The 22,118-nt window shown below is 48.1% G+C and overlaps 1 protein-coding gene across 2 annotated transcripts in view; it reads right to left on the reverse strand.

Annotated features, from left to right (window-relative positions):
- The window catches only part of CNIH1 (cornichon family member 1), a 236,682-nt gene that overhangs the window by 66,996 nt on the left and 147,568 nt on the right, over positions 1 to 22,118 (reverse strand). For both annotated transcript variants that reach the window (XM_069637592.1, XM_069637591.1), the window contains one exon: positions 11,346 to 11,489. In XM_069637592.1, coding sequence (XP_069493693.1) covers positions 11,346 to 11,489 — 144 coding nt within the window. The remainder of the gene's footprint in view (positions 1 to 11,345; positions 11,490 to 22,118) is intronic.

Consider the following 22,118-nt stretch of genomic DNA (forward strand, 5'->3'; position numbering starts at 1 on the left):
CTAGCAAGCGCATTGCTTTGCGTACCGTCACCTCTCGACCGGTCACATATTGAGGGATTTGAAACAGCATGTTTTGGACCCTCTCTTTGGAGGGGAAGACGAGGCCGTCCTTTGTTTGAATTAGAGCCCCTAGGAATTGCTTGATTTGACTGGGGTCTAAACTGGACTTCTTTTCGTTGATGGAGAAGCCCAACTGGAACAAAAGGTCTACTGTCTTTTGGGTATTGGAGAAGCATGTTTCGTAAGAATCCCCTGTTATGATGTTATGAGCCAGTCGTCGAGGTAAGGGTAAACTGGGATGGACAACCTGCGCAGGTGGGCCGCTGCCACTGCCAGCACCTTCGTGAATACCCTTGGTGCTGATGCTATGCCGAAGGGTAGCACTTTGAACTGGTAGTGTTTGCCCTCTATCATGAACCTGAGGTATTTTCTGTGCGCTGGCAACATTAAAATATGAAAGTATGCATCTTTCATGTCCAATGTTGTCATGTAATCTCCCTGAGAAAGCAGTGGGATTACTTCCTGTAAGGTTACCATACGAAACTTTTGGGGTTTGATAAACTTGTTCGCTGGGCGCAGATCTAATACAGGGCGCATGGTTAGATCCTTTTTGGGTACAAGGAAGTACACTGAATAAATACCTTCCGTTACCTGAGATAGAGGCACGACCTCTATGGCTCCTTTTTCCAGCAGTAGTTGTACTTCTTGGAGAAGGATGGCAAGATGTTCCGGTGTCATGCGACGTCCCCTCGGGGGTCTGTAGGATGGGGAACTGTTGAATTCGATACAGTATCCGTGGGCTACGGTGGAAAGTACCCAACGGTCTGACGTTATCTCCTCCCATGCAGGAAGAAAGGATGTTATCCGGCCCCCGACCGGTGTTGCATGGGAGGGGACGCGAATCTTCGCGTCACTTGGAGTTGTTGGGGGCCTGGGAGCCTCTGGGGGTGGATCCCCGACCTCTCCCTTTACCCCGGCGTTGGCCTCTTTGGCTGTACTGCCCACTATTGGTCTGGTAATTGGTGGCAGGGTATTGTTGATGCTGACGTTGTTGTTGGCGTTGGCCACGAAAAAAGCGTTTGTTGCCATAGCCGCGTCTGGCAGTGGGCTTAGAGATTTGGTCAAGAGTCTTGATAGTATCGAACTCTTTTTTAGCCATCTCTAGAGCTTCATCCACCGCTTTTCCGAAGAGGTTAGAGTCTTCCACAGGTTTATTTATTAAAGACGCCTGTGTCTCCGGTTTAAACCCTGAGTTGCGCAGCCATACATGGCGTTTTAGGAGTATTCCCTGCACCAGGGAACGTCCCGCTGTTTCTGCCGCGTCCAGAGAGTTCTTTACAATGCTCTGGTTCACCTGGGTTCCTTCGCCAATAGTTGAAAGTAGGCGTGTACGTAAAGGCTCCGGTGCTTCCTCGGCGTCCTTGCGCAGTTTGGCCCACTGCGCGTCTGCATAGCTAGCAAGCAAAGAATTGTTGTTCGCAATTCTTGCTGAGAAGGCAGCCGAGGAAGTTACTCTTTTTGCAAGGGCATATAGATTTTTGCCCTCCTTGTCAGGGGGTGCCTCACTGGTGGAAAGTGGTACCCCTGCCCTCTTTCTAGTATTAGATACTACTAGGGAATCCGGAATGGAATGTCCCCTAATGTAGAGCGGGTCTGAGGGAGAAGGAGTGAAACGTTTTTCAATTCTCGGATTGACCCCTCTGATCAATGCGGGAGTGGCCAGCGAAGGGATGATTCTTCTCTTCACTGAAGCTAGGAGGGGAATGGTTTGGCTGACCGGGGGTTTCTCTTTAATTACTTTTTCCACAAAGTCTAATTCTGGAGAGAGCTCCCCAGTGTCCAGTTCGAAATGTGCTGCTGCTCTGCGCAACAGTGCATTGAAAGTGGGCTGATCGTCAATTGGAGACGTGTTCCTAACCGGTGAATTGTCAGGAGGATTTAGGTTTAGGACATCAGTGTCGGAATATACTGATGGGGATTGCCAGGGGTGCGAAGGTCCTTCTTCAGTGTCTTCTCGGAAGCCTTCTTCTATAATGTCTGGCCTGTCTCCCAGACATTCCTCCTGGTTCTGTCCTTCTTCATCGTCCATGAAAACATCCTCCTCCTCCAAGTATTCTTCCTCCCCAGTGAGGTTGTATACGTTATGGAAGTCTGAGGCTGTGTCCACCTGGGGATCGACTAGCCTCGGATATTTGGCCCTGGGGTCCTCCTGAGGCCCTTCTCTAGTCCTCTTGGGAGTTTGAGAGGTCTGGGTATTCATAAACCTTTCCATCCTCTCCATACAGAGGTGGAGTCTTTCCATGGTTTCATGGGGTACCCCAGAGCGGTCTGGCGGGGGAAAAATAGAGTCATCTAGCTGGAAATGGCTCGACCTCTCCCAAAGCGTCGAGGAAAGTGTCCAGTCGCCCTCCGAAAAACCTTCAGGTGTGCTGGGTGACCCCCCGACTGAAGGGGGTAGTCCCTGCCTTTCTTCTGGCTTTTTCGGCGTGTCTTTCGACTTATGCGTAGCGCTCGACGTGTTCTTCGGCGTACGCTTCTGGGCGTCGGCTACAGCGATCCTCGCCAAGCTTTCGGCGACTCGTTTGTCGGCGACTCGTTTGTCGGCGGAAGCTTGCGTTTTCGACGCTATGGGTGTCGAACGCTCTACGGCGGTATGCGCCTTCTGTTGATGCGCGCCGGCCGATGGTTTGGGGGCGGCGCCCTTATTTGCCGAAAGCCCAGTCGCTGGTCGCGGCTGCGGTTGCGAGAGGGGCTTCGAACCCGAACGGTCCGAGGAGGCCGCCGGTGGAACCTGCGTCTCCTTGGGCGCCGAAGCTCTTTTCGTCTTAGACGAAGAAGAGCCGTGGGTTGTGTGCTTATGTGAGTCTTTGTGTGCGTCAGTGTCGCCGGGGTGTTCATCCCCATAAGCAGGGCGTGAGCCGAGCCCGTCGGGGCCGGGGACAGACGACGAAGCGCGCAAGCGCTCCTTAGAGGGGGTTTCGACTTCCATAGCGGAGGTCGTGTTATCGCGTTCCTCGTCACTGTCGGTGGTAGCAGCGGCGGGTGAACCTTCGGCCTTCGACATCGCGTAGGCCGCCCACCTTTTAACCCTACGGTCTTTTAGAGTTTTAGGCTTAAGAAGCCGACAAGCCGCGCAACCTTCCTCCTTGTGATCGAGGGGCAAGCAGCGGTTACCCCGTGAATGCTTGTCCTTCCAAGTAAATTTGCCTTTGCAAAGCGGGCAAAACCTAAATGGTGTCCTCTCCATAGCCGAGGCAATAAATCGCGATAAGCACCCCAAGGGAAAGGAAGGGGAAAGGGAAAGGCATTCTCAGAAAAGACCCAGAGATGTCCCACGACCCCACTCTCCCTACTGTATATGGCCTGCGAGGCCAGGCCACGTGTTCGGCAGCGCCGAAGGATTTCCTCCGCTCGACCCTCCGTCGAAGATTCTTTTCGGCGGAGAACAGCTTACAACTGCGTCGAGGGAGGGATTATTAATATTATGAGAAAAAAACGACCAAAGGTCGAGGAGTTGCAATGTCTCTCGAGGAGCTCCGCGTGAAGGCGACCAGAAGCTGGGCGGAAAAAAACAATCTGAGGGACCTCGACGCGTGAGGGATTGTGGGTACAACGCACGTCACTATAGGGATAGTGTTTAAGACACGCCTTGTCGACGTCCCCTTTTCGACTACGAAAAACAAAATGCAATACTCCGCAGTGGCCACTGGATGTCGGACCTATGCACAGCATGTGATTCTAAGCAGATTAACAAACATCAGAAACAGTCTTTCGTAGAACTGGGCGAAGCGGGTGGTAATTTCAGCAGGATTGACCAGTGTTGTCCCCGCCATGGTATTTATTTTATAAAACGCTCTCTCAGATCTCTGCCTTCTAGCTGTTAGTAGGGTGTGGGCTTTATCCCCTTTTTCGCAGAATTATTGTTTGACGTACCGGAGGTGAGTGAACGCCCTCCCCAGTGCCCCAGATAAGATTTTGAGGTGAGAATTTCACTCCCCACTTTTAAACTGAGAGTAAATGTGGATTCAAGAGAGTAAAAATTACGTTTCATTACTATGTGGCAGCTTTGTGCATTGTGACAGAATACACCTTTCATTATTTATCTAAGGTCTGGCCGTTTGATCCCTCCCGTATATATTGAAATGTTGAAAACACAAAAACTTAGCCAATTACATAGTAAAGCAAACACGTTGTATTGTGCGTTTTGAGGTTCGGTAGCAGAATGGTCTTTTGATGTTTAATGAAAGTCCTAATTTCCTGGAGCTATTACTACCTAATGGTATGCCAATGTTATGATACAACAGTGCAGAGAGGCAAGGACTTCATGCTAAATGCTATATCTAATCTCATGGTCAAATGGTTATTTATACAGCGCTTTTGGCAAAGCACTGTACATAGAACATATTTATCACAATTATCACCAAACCGAAGTCGGTACTCGTTTATCGACCTCGAAAGGATAAAGGCTGAGTTGGCCTTGCCGGGATTCGAACCTACAGACCAAGCAGAGATTGCAGCAATGAGCGCTCAACTGGCTGAGCTATATTATTGGCCATTATCCTTCAGAGGTCGGTAAACTGAGGATTGACAGAGGTATAATAATCACATTACTTAGATGTTGGACGAACCATGTATGAAGTGCTACAGAAAGTTAAATACCTATCTGGATTATCACAGGGACAGGTTTTGCTGAGTTTCTATTTCAATTACACATGTAACTTTCATTTGTTTGTTTCTGAACAGTGCTTGCACTTCCTACAGAGTCAGATTTTGGATGTTTTAATTGTAGTCTTGAATATTTGAGAGGCTAGAACACCCGTGATTGGTGTAATGACAATCACTCACCCTTGAGCAAAGACTCTACTGCCACTGACCATTTATAATAATGTACCCCATTGACTGCAAGGTTGAATGGATGTAAACTAGACTGTGCATACTCATTTTACACACTGTTTTTAAAATTAGAGTGTAAACTAAATTATAAGTGTAAAATTGATCCGCCTCGCATGATTATGCACACAGCACAGGAACTCTGAAAAATACAACTATGCAATACTGGTTTGCTTTCACTAGGGAAAAAAAAGCATCATTTGTTACAAAAGATGAATTCTGAACTGCAACTTGGTTTTCCAAGTTATTAATTATACAATCCTAAAATGCTAGGAAAAGAACTATGCACAATGCTTACGCTTGCTCCATCAACAGAGCAGAAGTTGAATGGAAATAAACTATTCCTTTTAATCACAGTATGCAGTTTTTTTTTTTTTTATTACATCCAAGTAGCTAAAAATCAAAAGAAGCTTTCTGGTTCCTGTCAAGTAACCGGACCTTTGCACTACCCTCTGCTCTAAACTAGTGTGTAAATGTACACAGGAAAATAATAAAGCTGTAGTATTTACAAGATTTTAATGCGTAAAAAGGCCTCATACGCACCTTATCTAGAGGCCTGGCCCTCCCGCTCCACACTGCTTTCAGTTCCTGTCTGAGCTCTTATTTCTGCTAGCGTCTTTACTGCATCCCCAATTCCCCCGGACAAGGCAGCTTCTTCGTTCCTTATTTTTCCCCTTCAGGCAGGTTTCCCACAGGAGTATAGTTTTCTTCATGAATGTTCCCTGCTTTGGCCGCTTCCCACACGGTCACTCGAGAGGGGTCGCCTATATCATTTTGTTTAAAGAATTCCCTAATTTTGGTGTCTATAGATTCCCTGAAGGCTCAGTCTTTAAAAAGTGTGTAATTACAGATCCACCTTTTGTCCGTTTTTATGCTTGGGCCTAAATCGAGATCAATGGGAGTCATGTCATGGTCTGACCAGCCCACCAATTCAACGGAAACTCGCTTGATGTCGTGTTCAAATGCTGCCTCCAGAAAGATATAATCTATGCAAGTAAATGTTCGATGTGGGGGGAGAATAGAATGTGTATGCTTTGTTTGTGGGTGATGTGCTCCCCATGTGTTTACCAAGAAAAATTCCTGAATAAGGTGTTGGAATTACCCTTTCTCCTGGGGTGGGACAGCTCCCACCCTTTATGAAACCTAGTCCAAAGCCGGGTCCATCACCATGTTGACGTCATCTCCACAAACCAAGGCCCCTGTTCTCCCCACTTCTAGAAAAGCGAAAAGCTTTCTGCTGAACGTGATTTGCTGGCTGTTTGGTGCATACGCTGAGCACAGTGCGACTTCCCTCGTTCGGATGGTTCCATTTATTACTAGGTACCTTCCGCCTGGGTTCTTGTGAGTGTGTATGATTTGCAACCCTAAGGATGCGTGATACAACATGCCTTCCCCTCTTTTTGACCGGGCCTGATGCCCAAATGGCTCCTCCCAGTTGCCCGCCCTTTCGGGCGATTTCTTCTCCACTCTGAAATTTGGATTCTTGCACAAAGAGTTTATCTAGGTTGGACTGTGTAAATGCCTTCATCAACATTGATCTCTTTTGGGGCGAGTTAAGGCCTTTCACGTTTAGTGACCCTACCCGTACGAAGTCATTTGCGATGTCCCTGCGGTGTGATGAGTCATGTGTCACTGCGTCTATCGCCCCTGTGTTTGCTTGCTTGTGTTTAAGGTTGTTGATGCCTATGGACTGTAGCCTCTTTGTAGGTATGCTACGTGTGCGCTGCTCCCCAATTTGCTTGGAGGTACTACCTGCAGGAATTCCCCAATGTTTGACCCTCTACTTATCCCTTTGCTTGAGTATTTTCCCCTCGGGTCCCCCCTCGCCCCCATATCCCCCCAGGAAAACATACAAAATAGTTTCCCCTTAAAACTGTAGATGACCCTAGAAAAGAAAACATACGGTTACACTACGGGGGCACTCCCCGAAACTTAACTAAAACATGCTAGCTGTTGGTTGGCGCATTTGGACCATTAAACTGCGCTTAACCATTCAGCCCAGTGATCAAAGAAAATGGTCAGTGGAGAGGCCGGACTTCCTTCTTGGTCCGTTGGCGATTCACCCGGTCTGGTAAGGTTCAATGTCTGTCTGTGGCGGGGCTCTCCCCCCCACCCTCCCACACAGCCTGGAGATTTAATCCTAACATTCCTGTGCCCCTGGGGCTTCAGGGGGTGTTAAACCTCTTGTTGTTTCTTGTGCCCTTGGAAGTCCTCTCTTGGGCCAGGGGCCGATTGGGTTCCTGGATGGTTCTGGTGACGATGCAAGTTACTCCATTTCGACTCCCCCTGCTCCTGCTATTAAGCCTTGTAGGACGCGGTTTGCTTCCTCCCCAGAGAAGACCCTTGAAAGATTTTGACCCGTGACCCCTCAATGTTGATGTGACCCTGTTCTCTGGCTCTCTGCACAATTTCAACTTTGTGTCTGTAGTGATGGCATTTGGCTAGTACGGATCTTGGTCCATTTGGGGGGGCCTCCTGCTTGATGCACTCTCTCAAATTCCAGGTACGGTGTCAGGGGAACAGGGAAGAGAGTTGACCAGAGCATTCACTTGTCTTTCCAAGCTCGATGGCATTTCTTTTGGTGATTCTTTAAGGCCTTGTATCCGTATATTGGATCTCCTGTCCCTGCTCGAGATCGTCGACCTTGGCTGCCAGATCCGCACTTCTCTGCTCGAGATCCTGGAAGCGACCATCTGATTTCATTTCCGCAAGGTCGGTGGACAGCTGGTCATTTTCAGGGATCTCGACTTTCGCTTCAATTTTGTGAACCCTTTCTTGGAGGGCGTTTACCGTAGTTGTCATGCTGCTCTTTAGGGACCCGATTTCATCTAGCAGTACGCGCACGTCTGCTTTTGTGGAGGCCTCCTTGTCTGCCCCAGGTATGATTGGAGGGTCTTGTGGGGGCTGGGATGCCATGCGTGGGCTTATGCAGTGGAACTATTGAAGCTTGTGTGCTGTTGCCGGGTTTAAGTTTCCCTGCATGGGCGCCAGGGTTCACCTGTGCTTTTGGCAATCGACTGCAAGCTTCGGGGCCTGCGTTGGTGGATGTCTCTCGATTCTCTTGCCTAGCGTCTGAGGCAGCTGTGGGGATGCGCCGTTGTTGAAGGGTGGTGCACGGGTGTGTGTTCTACTGATCCGGCGCTCCTTTGGAACATGGGCCCTTGGCGTCCCGGGGGGGAAGAGGCCTGCGCTCTGATCTGTGCTTCCGCTTTTTCACTGACTTTAAGTGGCTCCCTGTTCTTGCGCGCCAATGACTAAGGGGGGGGCGGATAAGCACTGTTTGCCCCTCTGTCCCCATGCCCCCTCTCCACCAACACACTGAGCTGGATGCCTCCACTATGTATGTACAGGTCCGGTATCTTCTCACGTGCGTGCCACAATTGTGCGCATGTTCCCGGGTGAGTGTACCTTTGTGATCTTTTGTTTAGTTTGTGCCCTGCGGGCTGCCTCCTAGCTTGGTTTGCATTAAAGTTTTGTGCCTGTGTCCATTGACCACCGTTGTCCGAGTACTTTGGGGAGGGCTTAAGGATCCCACTGCCTGTCTGTGTCTAAGTTGGCTTTTCCCAACTAAGCCGTTAGCTCAGTCGGATGAACTTTTCCAGTTAACTAGGAGGCCGGGGCAGGAAGCTGGATGACAGCCCGGCCCCCAGAACTGCTTGCCCCCTGCGGCCGGGATTTGCTCGTCTCCCTATGCAAGCACTTGCGTTCCTGAGGGAACCACGATTTTTCTAGCTCCTCAGCTGGGCACCAGCCCTCTGCCTGAGGCTTCCCGCTTAGAGGGACTGCACGGTGCTCCTTTCTGGCTTCTCATCCCGTAACCACCCCGACAGGGCAGACGGCCTTGTTCTCCTGCACAGTCGTCTTCTCTGCTCCTGTCCTTACTTCCCCTTCTGCTGGCTCAGTGCGTTACGCGTCTGGCGGGGGTGCCGGCACGTTCAAGGGCCTGCACTGGTTTTGGCCGAGGAGGGGGTGACGTTCTCCATGTGCCGCTCGGGGGGAAATCTCCACCGATTTTTCCCCAAAAAAGGCCTGCCTGACGCCGGTTACTTCTCCAACAAGCTTGACTCTGAATTGCTGGCTGAAATATCTTCAGAACACTGCCGACGAATGCTTAAACAGCCATTTCGCCTGCGCCCCGGTGGTCTTTGGAATGTTTAATACAATGACGCTGGACATTCAGTTTCTAAAAGTGATATCTACTAATGGGCTCCCACTTTAATAATTCTGCATTCCAAAAAGCATAATGCTACATGCATCTTGCTGGGTCCATCTCCTGACATGCCCAGTAACTGCAATGCAGTGGCAGGTGGGCAGGTTTGAAGGCCTCATGTTTCCTGAACACAGCAGCTGTAACAAATGTTTTCAATCGGCAAAGGTGGTCTTTCAACCCTCTGTACCCCTGGTTCAAAATATCAATTGTGTAACCCAGACAGCCTGGTGGCAGTTACTAAAATGTAAATATAAGCAATATTTGTTTTTAATATGGTGGCTACTGAAATTACACAATTATACAGCCTCATATTTGGATGTCATTGTCAGCTTGGCAGCAATGACTCCTTCATGACAGGGCTAGGTGTGCATTAGCCATCTGGCCTGGGTAAACCCACAACACTGATGTGGGACCCAGCCCAGGAAGCCTCCCTTGATCCCGTCGACGAGAGTCAACACCTTTCTCTAGGGAGCAGGAACCCTCATGGGAGGTCCCCTGAGAACAATTGCTTCAAAGATAATCCTGCCATGATAGGGACCCTCCCATACCAGGGTGCTGATTACTGGAATTATTTTAAAGTAGACAGAGGAGATTGCAGAGTAAGAGTAGCCCAGATGAGAGGTTGTGACCATGCTGGGAGTCTCACCATCTTGGTTTTTGCTAGGGCTCCTAAACTTCCTGACCCCCCTTCCCACTTCCTTCAAACAAGTCACTTTGGGGATGACATCAGCAGGCAAAGGCCAGTTACGGCAGCCAGGATTGGACCCCTAAAACCACAAGATTGCTGTGGGCCAATCCACTGTAGCACCTATATGTTAAGGGGGCCAGGGGGTAGACCCTCCCCTTTGATAATTCATCTTTGGACCCTCAGAAGGATTCACTGAAACATGGTTGGCAGCATAGTTATTTCAACGTCCTCTGCCAGAGGGGTAAAGAATGATCTCAAAGAAGAAAAGCTCCTTTCGTCAACCTCGCAGGAGGACAAGTTGGGGTAGAGGTTGTGTGGACTAGGCCCTCTTCTGCTTGAACACTGGAACCCAGCCTTATTGGAGGTGACACTCCCTGCAGGTTCTCTCTGGATACCTTCCTGTGCTGGAAGTGCAAGCACAGGGCTAATCATGCCCTTGGAGACCATGAAATGGGTCTCTCCCCAACCGAGAAGTCAAGGAACAGTCATGGACATGGCTCCCACCTCGACCAGCTTGTGAGCTACACTGCCTGCACCAAGCTTCTTCGTGCCAGGTATCATTGCTGCTTACAACACACAACTTATAACTTGTTGGTCAGCTCACCAACCCAATGCCAAAACACTGCTACAGAAAGCTCCCAGAAGCTTGGATGAACGATGCTGAGCCCCCAGAAGAAGTAATACAGGATTTCAAAGTGATCCTGTCCCCCTAGCATGCCTTAAAGGGACCCAGTGACGTTTAAAACCCCACTCTTTACCTTTTTAAAAACAATCCCATTGATCTTGGACATTGCTACTGACATTTTTGCCTTTCTGACCCCGTTTTCAAACCCAGTGTCCCTTTATAACAAAGTCTGCATTCTCAGTATTTTCTGTTACAGGCATGGGTTATTAGTAATTTTATTAGGGCTGTGTATTTTTAGTTTAAGTAAAAGTTTTGCATTTTTGTAGACCCTAGATTGGAGATTTATTTTATTTTGGTACAAAAGTACTATTGATGGTTTTGAAAGCGTCTACACTCATTCACAACCCTCCTGAAAAAGTATAGCTTTCCCTCAGCTCAAGAGGCAGAGAAAGTCTAGCATCAGTTTCTGGCTTAATACTACCTTATAAGCATGTATTTCAATGAGACAAATTGGTTGAATGCTAAACACAAATGTGCACAAATCTTAATACAGCAATATGCCTTGAAGTAGGCAAACCATCTGAAAGGTGAATTGTAAGGTTGAATTGTAAGGGTGATCGAGTAAATGAAAACCGGTTCCAATAGAAAGAACTGTACAACTAGCAGGCTCTAATTGGTAGTCATATAGCATTTTCACGACAAATACCTTCAAACAGCAAAAACCTTCAGTTACTACTGAATGAGAAAGCTAATTCTTATACAGAGCAAGGGTCCGCATTCAGTTTTAATCTTCAGGCATTGGAAGTAATTATGAATTTGCAGTTCACAAAGAAAAATAATAATGTAACACTAGGTTGATGAGCAGGTTTTTAGTGGTTGAAAACAGATAAAATAACAAATGGAAGAAATTGAGTTAGCTGGAACAAACTTACCCATATAAGTAGTAGAAAAAAGACAGAAGGTAAAAAGCTAATTTGCACCATCCTTCCTTTTGACAATATGCTAGAATGTCTGCATTCATAATAGTTGTAGGATCATATAGGCCTGGTCCACTCATTACAGGTCTGCTCATATACCTAGAAACAGAAATGCATTGTTAAAAAGGGGTATAAAACCACATGTTCTCAAATGTCAATAAATTTACCTTGGAAGACAGACTCTTGAGAACATAGATTTACATTACAAAACCATGGGCAAGCCTATACACTGAAACAGTGTATGCATGCGCTTTCAATAGACAAAATCGAGCTGGTACAACAGAAATAATAGTTAACAATTGGACTAGTACATTTTGAAAAGGCCACTATAACAAGGAGATGGTGATCATCTGCATCAGTGTTGGCGTAATAGGGTTTCTACTGTTACACACTCTTGAGTGCGGACAACTTATGGCAGGGCTGGGTCACTGATCAACGAGGCAAAGCATGGCCCCATGGTTGCTCCTTAACCATTCCTACCCAAGATACTATAACACAAGAAAGGACATGCCCAATTCTATCCCATATACTCCAGCACTCTGCATTTAACCCCAGAAAGGGCAATTAGGCTCTTCAAGAAAAGGGAAAACATGGTCAATGGAAGGAAAGACCATAGTTCCACATTTTCCTTCCATTAATCAGATTTCCCCCAACCTCCACACAACCAGTCAACATCCAGTGAAGCATTTCTTCAACAACCAAAATCCAAATTTTTTCCAATATCAAAATAATGTCTTCTTGTATTGTCCATAAATTACTCCTCTAGAATTTTCAAGGACAATATTGCCACCTTGCCCCCTCTTTGGGCGAGTTCTGCAATCACTCTTTCACCACTGGCACCTTCCCATCACCTCTTAAACACTCCATTGTGCAACCTCTCCTAAAAAAGCAGTCTGTGGACCTTTCCTGCCCTGCTAATTACCGCCCTATCTTTACTACCCCATTCTTGGGCAAATTCTTGGAGATGTTGGCCATCCACCTACTAATCCACCCCACTGAATCTGCTGGTTGTCTCCACGACAACCAGTCTGGCTTCAGAGCAATCCAGAAACTGCTCTCCTGAACACCCCTGACGACGATCCCCAACCTTGACTCCAGCTCTCCCTCTGTTCTAATCCTCCTTGATCTGTCCCCTGCCTTCGGCACGGTCAATTATGCCACCCTCTTAACTTGACTCCGATACTCTTGGCACCACTGAATGTGTACTTGGCTGACCTCTTTTCTGTCGAATTGGCTCTCTCAGGTCCAACTGGGCCCATTTCTCTCCTCTACCTCACTCTCTACTTGCAGCATCCTTCAGGGCTCGATCCTCTCGCTGTGGTTCTTCAACATTTATCTTGCCCCTCTTGCCCACTCGATTTCCACCTTCTCTCCAAACTTCCACTGTTATGCAGATGACACTCAGCTCTCCTTTAAGCTTCCCCTCTCTTCCTCCTCTCCTTCCTCTCTCATTCCCGATTGCCTGACTGCTATTCAGGCATGGTGCACTGCCAATGATCTCTACCTTAATGCTAGTAAGACCGAGATCCTTCTCATTGGAACCCCCCTCCATACCCCCTACTCGCTGGCTGCCCTCCTTGGGTTCCCTACCCTCTCTCTCCCCTTCTCACCCCATATCGCTGACCTTGCCAAGAAAGCTCACTTTCAGCTTCACCTCCTCAGAGGCATTCACCCTTTCCTCACCTTCCCCCAGAAACTCAATGTCTCGAGCTCTGGTTCTCTGCAGGCTGGACTACTGCAACAGCCTCTTCCACAATCTGTCGCTCTGCTTCCCCCCACCCTCTTCAACTAATCCAGAATAGGACTGCAAGACTTATCCTTGGCCTCAAGATCAGGGACCGCATCTCTCCAGCCATAAAATTTCCCCACTGCCTCCCGATGGCTGCAAGGATCACATTTAAGAGCCTCATCCACAAGGCGTTCTGGGACCGTGCTACATCCAGCTTTCCCTCCCTAAATACCTCCCCGCTAGAGTCCATCGGTCCTCTAGCTATACCTCTCTGCGCAAGTAAGACGTTTCTCTAAGCAGAGAGTGAGTGGTAGATTTTTTTTTCTTCGGCAGGAGATTCCCTCTGGAATAACCTCCTCGCCGCCTCAGTCTTGAGGCGGATCTGCTCAAGTTTGTAAGCTCCTCAAGACCTTCCTCTTTTCCTCCACCTGCCCTCTCCCTTGCGAATGCCCCTCCCCGCCCAAGCTGCTGTGACTGGCTGCTTGGTCCCCTCTGAATCATACAGGTGCCAGGCCCTCCCCCAACCAGTCTGCCTCAGTACCCCTCCAGCACTTGCCTTCTGGCACCCTCCTCTGACTGGACTACCGAGTCTGGTCTCCCGTCCTCGCACTAGTCGCACTAGTAACCCCTATCCGTCCCCTGCACACTTGCCCTGCCGGCCCCAGGCCCTGCAATTACCTAGCCCCTGGAACCCACTCCCTCTTATTCTCCCCCCTCCCCATACCTTCCCCCTCGCTCATCCCTGCCCCTTTCCCCCCCTGCATTTCCTGTTAGCTGCACTTGCACGATCCGAACGTCACAAGGCCTAGTAGGACCGTTTATAGTTGTTAATCCCCCCTCCGTTTCCTCTTCCCCCTCTTTGCCTTTGCGTTATGGCACATGGAAACACTTTCTGATGTATAGACGCCTTACAAATGTTCAATCACAAATTAAAAAAAAAAAATAGTTTATCATTACTGGGAAAAGTATTTCATACTTCTATGCATTTTGGATATTTATATGGGTCATCAGGAAAAGATCTGTAATTGAACACATACTCTGTGTCTTACTTGCAAGGTAGTATGCGTACTATGAAGATTGACCCAAATGCACATTGTCACAACATTACCAACGGTAGCATTGCCTACCATCAAAGAACTAGAGACAAAAAATCTAACAGAAAATTAGACAGTCCCCACATTAAACAAAAATAAGGTGGAACGAACATCGTTCAAATAGAAGAACATGAAATCTAATGCCACAGAGCATTTTCTATCAAAGAAAACTATTAATTCAATCAAGCACGCTTCCAAATACTAGAGGCTGTCAAATTTACCAGTAGAAGAGGAAAGAAGAACTTAATCATAAAAGGAAAAGAAGCATTTTGGAGGGATAGCCTTAGTCTAGATGGGGCAATCGCAGGAGAGATGAATAAAGATTGTATACTACTGCCCTATCTGTAGAACGGAACATTTGGATGCACTGAGAATTTGACTTTATAGATGACAAATGACGACCATGTGGTCCAAAATGCTATTTGTTAATTTACTTCAAGTGATCCGTTTCATAGACCGTATAATCAGTTGAACAATATTGCGTGGATTTTGTCAGTTAAAAACCACACATGCTAAACAACAGTCTAATTCACATAAGTTAACTGAAAATACTGGGTTAGTTGCATATATGCAGAACATACACAAACAGGAATGCATTTACAAAACATTATGTTACACTTCATGCCACAAGGCTGCAAATTTGACATAAAAGCCACCCATGGCTTTATGACATGCATTACTCACCGTAATAGCATTGCTGATTGTATCTGCTTAGATTCACATGCTGTGCATATGGTCCGGCATTCAGTGATAACCGCAGAGTATTGCATCTTGTCTTTCGGGGGGGTCGGCATAGGCGCGTCTAACTATCGTGACGTGTAGTGTACTCAAAATCCCTCACGCGCAGAGGTCCCTCCGATTGTATTTTTCTGCCATGAGGGAGCCCAGGCTATTGTGAGTATATAAAGAGAGAAAGTAGTAAGATGTCTATGTTCCTTCTACCCGAGCGGGGAGGCAGGGTGGGCGCATGTGAATCTAAGCAGATGAGTCTAGTCAATACCACATTTAGATCCCATCCGGGAGCTGGGTTAGAAACGGGGGGATGAATTCTCTTAACCCCTTCCATAAAGGCCAAATAACAGGTATTTTCCACCACAACACCTTCTGTTGTGACGTAGCGTAGGCTGAGAGAGCAGCTAGGCGAACCTTTAGGGAATTAAAAACCAGTCCTGAGTCTAACAAGTGGGTCAGGTATAACACAATGTGGGTAGGAGTGCAGTCAATAGGGACGATGCCCTTGGTATTGCACTAGATGACAAAGCGTTTCCACTTACTGGCATAGCAATAACGGGTGTTAGGTTTCCTAGCTTCCCCAAGTATATCCATGCATCTCTGAGGGAGTTGAAGGTGTCCGAACTCTATGACCAGGCCAGGCCTTTAGGTTCAGAGTTTGTGGGCATGGGTGTAGTGTTCCCCCCCCCTGCCCTGAGACAACATGTTGTACGGGCAGGGCAACTTCATAGGAGGGGAAGAGGGACATTTCCATCAGATGAAAGAACCAGGGTTGGCAGGCCCACATGGGAGCCACCAATCTCATTGTGACTGGTTCCTGTTGGGTAGGGGAGTCAGGGGGGGGTGGGAGCGTATATCCAGAGCCCGCTCCCCTTGGAACGGTTCTGGGGGTACCTGGAGGCGTAGTCTTGGCACTGGGCCTTCTCCTGAGCGGCGAACAAGCCGATCTATGGGAAGCCCCATTCTTTGAAGACGATGTCTTCGTGTAGACGCCATTCGTACTCTATGGGTAGTGGGAAATCTCTGCTGAGCAGGTCTGCCAGAAGGTTGAGTTCGCCGGGAACGTGTTGGGACAGCAGGAACATCTTGTGTTTGTGAGCCCACATCCAAATGTTCTGGGACAGCCCCGGAGAGTGTCTCTCTCCATGTTTGTTCAGGTAATACATGGCTGTGGTGCTGTCTGTCAAGATCAGAACTGTCTTCCTCTGTAGCTGTGTCTGAAAGGCCTCGAGTGCTTTGAATACTGCCAATAGCTCCAACAGGTTTATGTGGTTGGGCGCTACTTGTGGGGACCACACTCCATGCGCCGTCTGTTGTAGCAGATGAGCTCCCCCGCCCAGTCGAGAGATGAGTCTGTCATGAGAGTGGATTCTACTGCAGGGGTGGTGAAGGTCTTCCCCTTCAAGAAGTTTTACCCTCGACCACCACTGCAGGGAGAGAACGAGGGCTGGCGAGACAACTATTAGATCTTCCCATTGTCCGCTGGCCTGACACCACTGGCTGTTGAGCCACTCTTGCATGGGAAGCATGCGCAGCCGCGCGTGAGGAACTAAATAAATGCATGACGCCATCATTCCTAGCAGTCGCATGGCCTTGCGTACAGTCACTTCCCGACTGGCTACATATTGAGGGATCTGAAACAGCATCTTCTGAACCCTGTCATTGGAGGGGAATACTAAGCCGTCCTTGGTCCGAATTAGAGCCCACAGAAACTGTTTGACCTGACTGGGGTCTAAGCTGGATTTTTTCTCGTTGATGGAGAATCCCAGACTGAACAATAGGTCTATTGTCTTCTGATTGTTCAATAGGCATGTTTCGTAAGAGCCCCCTGTTATGAGCCAGTCGTCGAGATAAGGGTAAACCGTCGTCGAGATAAGGGTAAACCCGGACGGATAGTCTGCGCTGGTGTGCTGCCTCTACTGCCAGAACCTTTGTAAACACCCTTGGCGCTGAAGCAATGCCGAAGGGGAGTACTTTGAATTGATAGTGCCTGTCCTCTATCATGAAACTTAGATATTTTCTGTGTGCTGGCAACATTGAAATATGAAAGTATGCATCTTTCATGTCCAGTGTCGCCGTGTAATTCCCTTGTTTCAACAGTGGGATTATTTCCTGCAGAGTTACCATACAGAACTTTTGAGGTTTGACAAATTTGTTTGTTGGGCGCAAGTGTAGAACAGGGTGCATGGTGAGGTCCTTTTTGGGTACAAGGAAGTCCACTGAATAAATACACTTGTTTACCTTAAGAATAGGGACGGCTTCTATGGCGTCCTTTTCCAGAAGTGCTTCCACCTCTTGTATCAGGATTAGCAGATTGTCTGGCATCAGGCATCGTGCTTTGGGCGGTCTGAATTGTGGTGGTCGGGCAAATTCTACAGTAGCCCTGGGCGACCATCTTGAGAACACAATGGTCTAACGTTATCCCCTCCAATGCCGAAAAGAAAGATGTTAAGCGCCCCCCGACTGGGGTGACAGGGGAGGGGACCTGGATCCGTAGGTAATTTCTGACCAGAGGATGTGGCTCCCCTGGAGCTGGGGCCTTTGCCTTTCCAGCACGGCTGTCCCCTGGCTGGATAGTTGGCAGGGGTGCTGGATGTCTGTCCTGAGTTCCAGGTATTTCCTGTATTATACAGGTTTTGTGTGGAACGTGATTGTCACCGAAAGGACCTGCGGGAACCGCTTCCCCTCTGGAGGGAGGGCTTTTGGGTGATTTTCTGAAGGGACTTAAGAGTCTCATGCTCCTTTTTGGCAGTCGTGAGGGCAGCGTCGACTGCCTAACCAAAGAGATTTGTCTCCTCAACAGGCTTATGAGCTGCTTGGGTTTCCAGCTTGAAACCAGAGTTCCTGAGCCAAGCATGCGGTTTCAGCAGGGTGCCTTGAGCTAGTGATCTTCCCGCTGTCTCCGCAGCATCCAGAGTGTTTTTCAGTACTTCCTGGTAAACCTGCCTGCCCTGTTACAATGACAAGTAATTTGTTTCTAGAGGGCTCAGGCACCTCCTGGAGACCTTCCTGCAGTAGATTCCACTGCGCATCGGCATAACTTGCAAGCAACGTAGCGTTTGCTATGCGCGTGGAAAAGGCAAAGGTTTCCCAAGGCGTACAGCCTTTTCGATTCCTTATCGGGAGGCGCCTCTCCTGTAGCAAAGGGTACCCCTGCCCGTTTTTGGGTGGTGGTAACCACTAGTGAATCAGGGGTGGCATGACCCTTAATGTATGTAGGTTCAGTAGGCGATGAGCGAAATCATTTTTCCACCCTCGGATTTACTGCCCTAGTCTGCGCTGGTGTGATCAAAGGAAGGAGCCAATCTGATCTTAATGGAATTCAGAAGAGGCATGGCTTGGCTGGAGGGTTTTTTCTTTGAGGATATCCCCCACAAAGTCCTGTTCAGGCAAAGCCTCTTCGGTGGCTATTTGAAAATATTCAGCCGCCTTTCTCAAGCGGGCGTTGAACGCCATGTGATCGTCCCCTGGGGAAGCCTGGTGGGCCAGAGTGCAGGGAAGGGAATCCAAACATAGGACATCCCGGGTCCTGTTCGTGAGTAGGGAGCGCCCATGACTTCGCCTCAGCCTGGGGACTGTCCTCCCATCCTCCCGTGGGATCCGCCTAGTCATCCACAGTGTAGTCTTGTATGAAGGTAGTATCCTCCTCCTCATCATAAATGTCCTGATACGTGTCCATCTGGATCTCGTCTTTGAGGTGGATGGAAGTGTAATCTTCCTGAGAAAGTCCTACATTTCTAAGAAATTCAGAAGCAGGCAGAGAGGGAGGGTCCTCCCAAGGTCTTTTGGGGGTAGGGTGCTCTGAAAGCGAGACAAACTTCTCCAACCTGTCTATACACCCTTCACATTTTTCTCTGGTCCATCTAGATGAACCAGAAGGGTCTAAGGGTGGAACATTTTCATTTTCCTCCCTATGGTGCCGAAATTTGTCTCCAATAGAGCTAGACAACGGCATAGGACTCTGCGTAGTCCTCGCGAGCATCGTGGTGCTGTGGCGCGTCTTTCGACGTGTCTGTGGATCGCTCCTCGCGCTTCATCGTCTTTTTAGACCTCTCCTTCAGCCCCACAATCCTAGCAATGCTTTCAGAGATGTTCGATGTGCCAGTTGACTAGGAGGCCTAGCAGTAGATTTTTCTCCTACCAGGGACTTAGGGGGCGTTGGAGCGTCAGCTACGTGCGCTTCGAAGGCCGGATGGTTTTTGGAGGTAGCACCCTTTGGTTTAGAAGGCCCAGACGCAAGGCGCTACTGCGGATTCGGGGAAGGCTGTTGATCTTGAAGATCAGAGGATCCCGTGGAAATTTTCGGCGGTCCTGTTGCCACTTTCGCCCGTTTCGACGGTACCGTCGAAACCAGGGTTGGGGTTGTGTGTTTAGTGTGGCGGTCTTGTACACCCCTGTCACCGGGTGTTCTCCCCATAGCGTGACTCGCGTCAGGCCTAGCGGGATCGGGACGGGCGTTGCATACTAGGAGTGTCCGTCGTGAGGTCGATGGCATCCGACACGGATGCCTGGTCATCACTCGTACCCCCGTCCCTTTCGGCGGGTGCGGAGGTGGGGGAAGAAGATCCAGCCTGCGACATGCCGTAGGCCGCCCACTGCTTAACGCGTTGCTTTCCTTAAGCATTTTAGGCCGCAGGAGTTTACAGGCCGCACACCGCGCTTCGTCGTGGTCAAGGGGTAGACAATTATTGCACTTGGAGTGCGCGTCCTTCCAAGGATACCTGGCCCTGCAAGAGGAACAGAACCTAAATGGTGTCCTTTCCATAGCAGAAGGCAATAAAGGCGATGACCAGACCTAGAGGGGAAAAGATGAGACATAACTGAAAGGATATGGCCACCCCGACCCCACTCTCCCTACTGTATAGGCCGGCCACGTGGACGGCGCCGCCGCCGGATCGCAGACGTCGAAAGTTTATTGCAGTCTTCGACGTAGTACAGGAAGCGCTGTCGAAATGATTTTAGTGGATAATCGACCAAGTCAAATAAGGTGATAACAATGTCTCTTATGAAATAGCTCCACAATAGGGTGACCAGTAATCTGGGCGGAAAAAAACAATGTGAGGGACCTCGGCACATGAGGGATTTTTGGTACACCACATGCCACAATAGGGATAGTGTTAGACACTCCTATACCGACGTCCCCTTTCGGTCCCCGAAAAAGACAAGATGCAATACTCTTCAGTTACCACTGGATGTTGGACCATTATGCACAGCATGTGATTCTAAGCAGATTAACAAGCATCAGAAAAGAGGATTATTGTAAAATGATATGGAAGGTATTTCAGATAGCAGGGATTTTGTTTTCTAAGAGTTTGGTATTATGCTCGACCAGTAGGTTATCCTGGGGATTGTTTTGTGGAATCAGCTATTGAAGAGGGACTTGTTCCATGAAGGAGTATAAACTGCAATGGAAAACAGCAGACAGACTGCAAATGTGAGGTATATTGTGTTGCTTTAACGGAAATGTATGCACGGACTAGTTAATTGGTGCATCATGCACATAATCGAGAAGTGTGTAAGACAAGCATTACAAAGCAGTCTACCATAGCCAAGGTTGTTTTTTAGAATATACATGCCACTGGGCCAATAAGACATTGACCTTTTTCATTGTTAATAATTGATTAGTATTAAGATGTAGATCAGAAATTACAGACTTATATTTATTAAAGATAATCTCTTCCTGATTCAGGATATCAATGTACAGATCACTTGGAGATTTAAAATTGTTTGCCCAATAATGATGAAAATATACAATCATTTTACATCTATTAAATAAATAACTAGTTTTGAGATTTGAACACATTTTGACATTGATTGCTGAAGAAATTAAGCAGCTGCAATCTCAAAAATATGATTATGTGCTGGATGAGTACTACTCCTGTTTCCATGGTAAAAAATATTGGAGTATATCTGTCTGCCTCACTGTTCATGTCTGCTCAAGTCAGTGCTGACTGCAAAACTGGCCATTTACTTTTACGGGTACTTCGAGGGATCTTACCTTTACTCCCTGTCCATTTGCATCCCCTGGTGGAAGCTTCTGCTATTGCAATACCTTGTTCTTGGCACAGCCAATGGGGCTGGCCCGTAGGTTGCGGCTCCTTCAGAATCTTGCGGCTAGCGTGGCTACATCTACCCCCAATGTGCCCATACTACCCCAATACTCCGTGCTCATTGGCTCCCTGTTACTAAGAGGATTGATTTTAAAGCCCTCTGTCTGGTACACAGAGCAGTCTAGGGGCAGGGAGCCAACTACCTCCGTCAGAAATGTCTACCCTATGTCCCAGGTCGCACCCTTAGCTCCAGTAATGCTCTTCTGGTGACGGTTCCGAAGTTACATTTTTCTAGGATTGTCGGCCGGGCTTTCTCTGTCGTAGCTGCCAAATTGTGGAATGAATTGCCTGTCGCTCTTAGACACATCGAGAATCAGCTTCAGTTTTGTTGTCTATCTTTTAGACTGATGTTACTCCATAGTCTTGCCCCTGTGCTATCCTCGCGCCATGATGCCCTTCGGCGACTGTGCGTGTAATAAATGTTGATAACATAATGTAGCATTTGGAGGGTGTGAGACAAGCATGGGAAAATGGAGACACAGACCCCAAAGAAACAGTTTGAAAACCTTTGTTGGGGTGGTGTCATACCTAACTGGCCCTAACTCTAAGGGGGTTGTTCCCAAGGGCTGTCGATGTCCGTAAGTCCAAAACCAAAATCCGTCTGTATCACAACCTATGCTTGCCCTCACTCTTAGACAAAATGTGTTCTGGATCTTCTTAAAGAAATAATGGTTGATAAAAAAAAAAAAAAAGAAATGCAAACCAACACTGGTTTTAGGTAGCCTTACCATCAGCTGTAGTTTTGCCGGTTACAAAAAATAGTTAAACTCAAAAGGGTTGCCCTCAGAACCTTCCACGTAGGGCTCTTGCAGCCAGTCAAAGTTCTCAATGTCTCTTGTTTTCTTGGGGTTCCCTTCCCAAGCTTCAATCGTTCTCAATGTCTCAGGTCTCTTGAGGTTCCCTTCCACAAGTTACAATCCTAGTTCCAAACAAAAAGACACCATTTTTGGTTAGGACTCTCGGGGTTCCCTTATCCAAGCTTAGGCCCCTTGGGTTTCAAACAAACGTTCACCACGTCAGGATGTACCTTTCAACACATAGTCCCTTGCATGGGGCAGTGCCA

This window comes from Ambystoma mexicanum, chromosome 14 (genome assembly GCF_040938575.1).
Source record: "Ambystoma mexicanum isolate Mex_15411 chromosome 14, UKY_AmexF1_1, whole genome shotgun sequence".
In the NCBI taxonomy this organism is placed as follows: Eukaryota; Metazoa; Chordata; class Amphibia; order Caudata; family Ambystomatidae; genus Ambystoma; species Ambystoma mexicanum.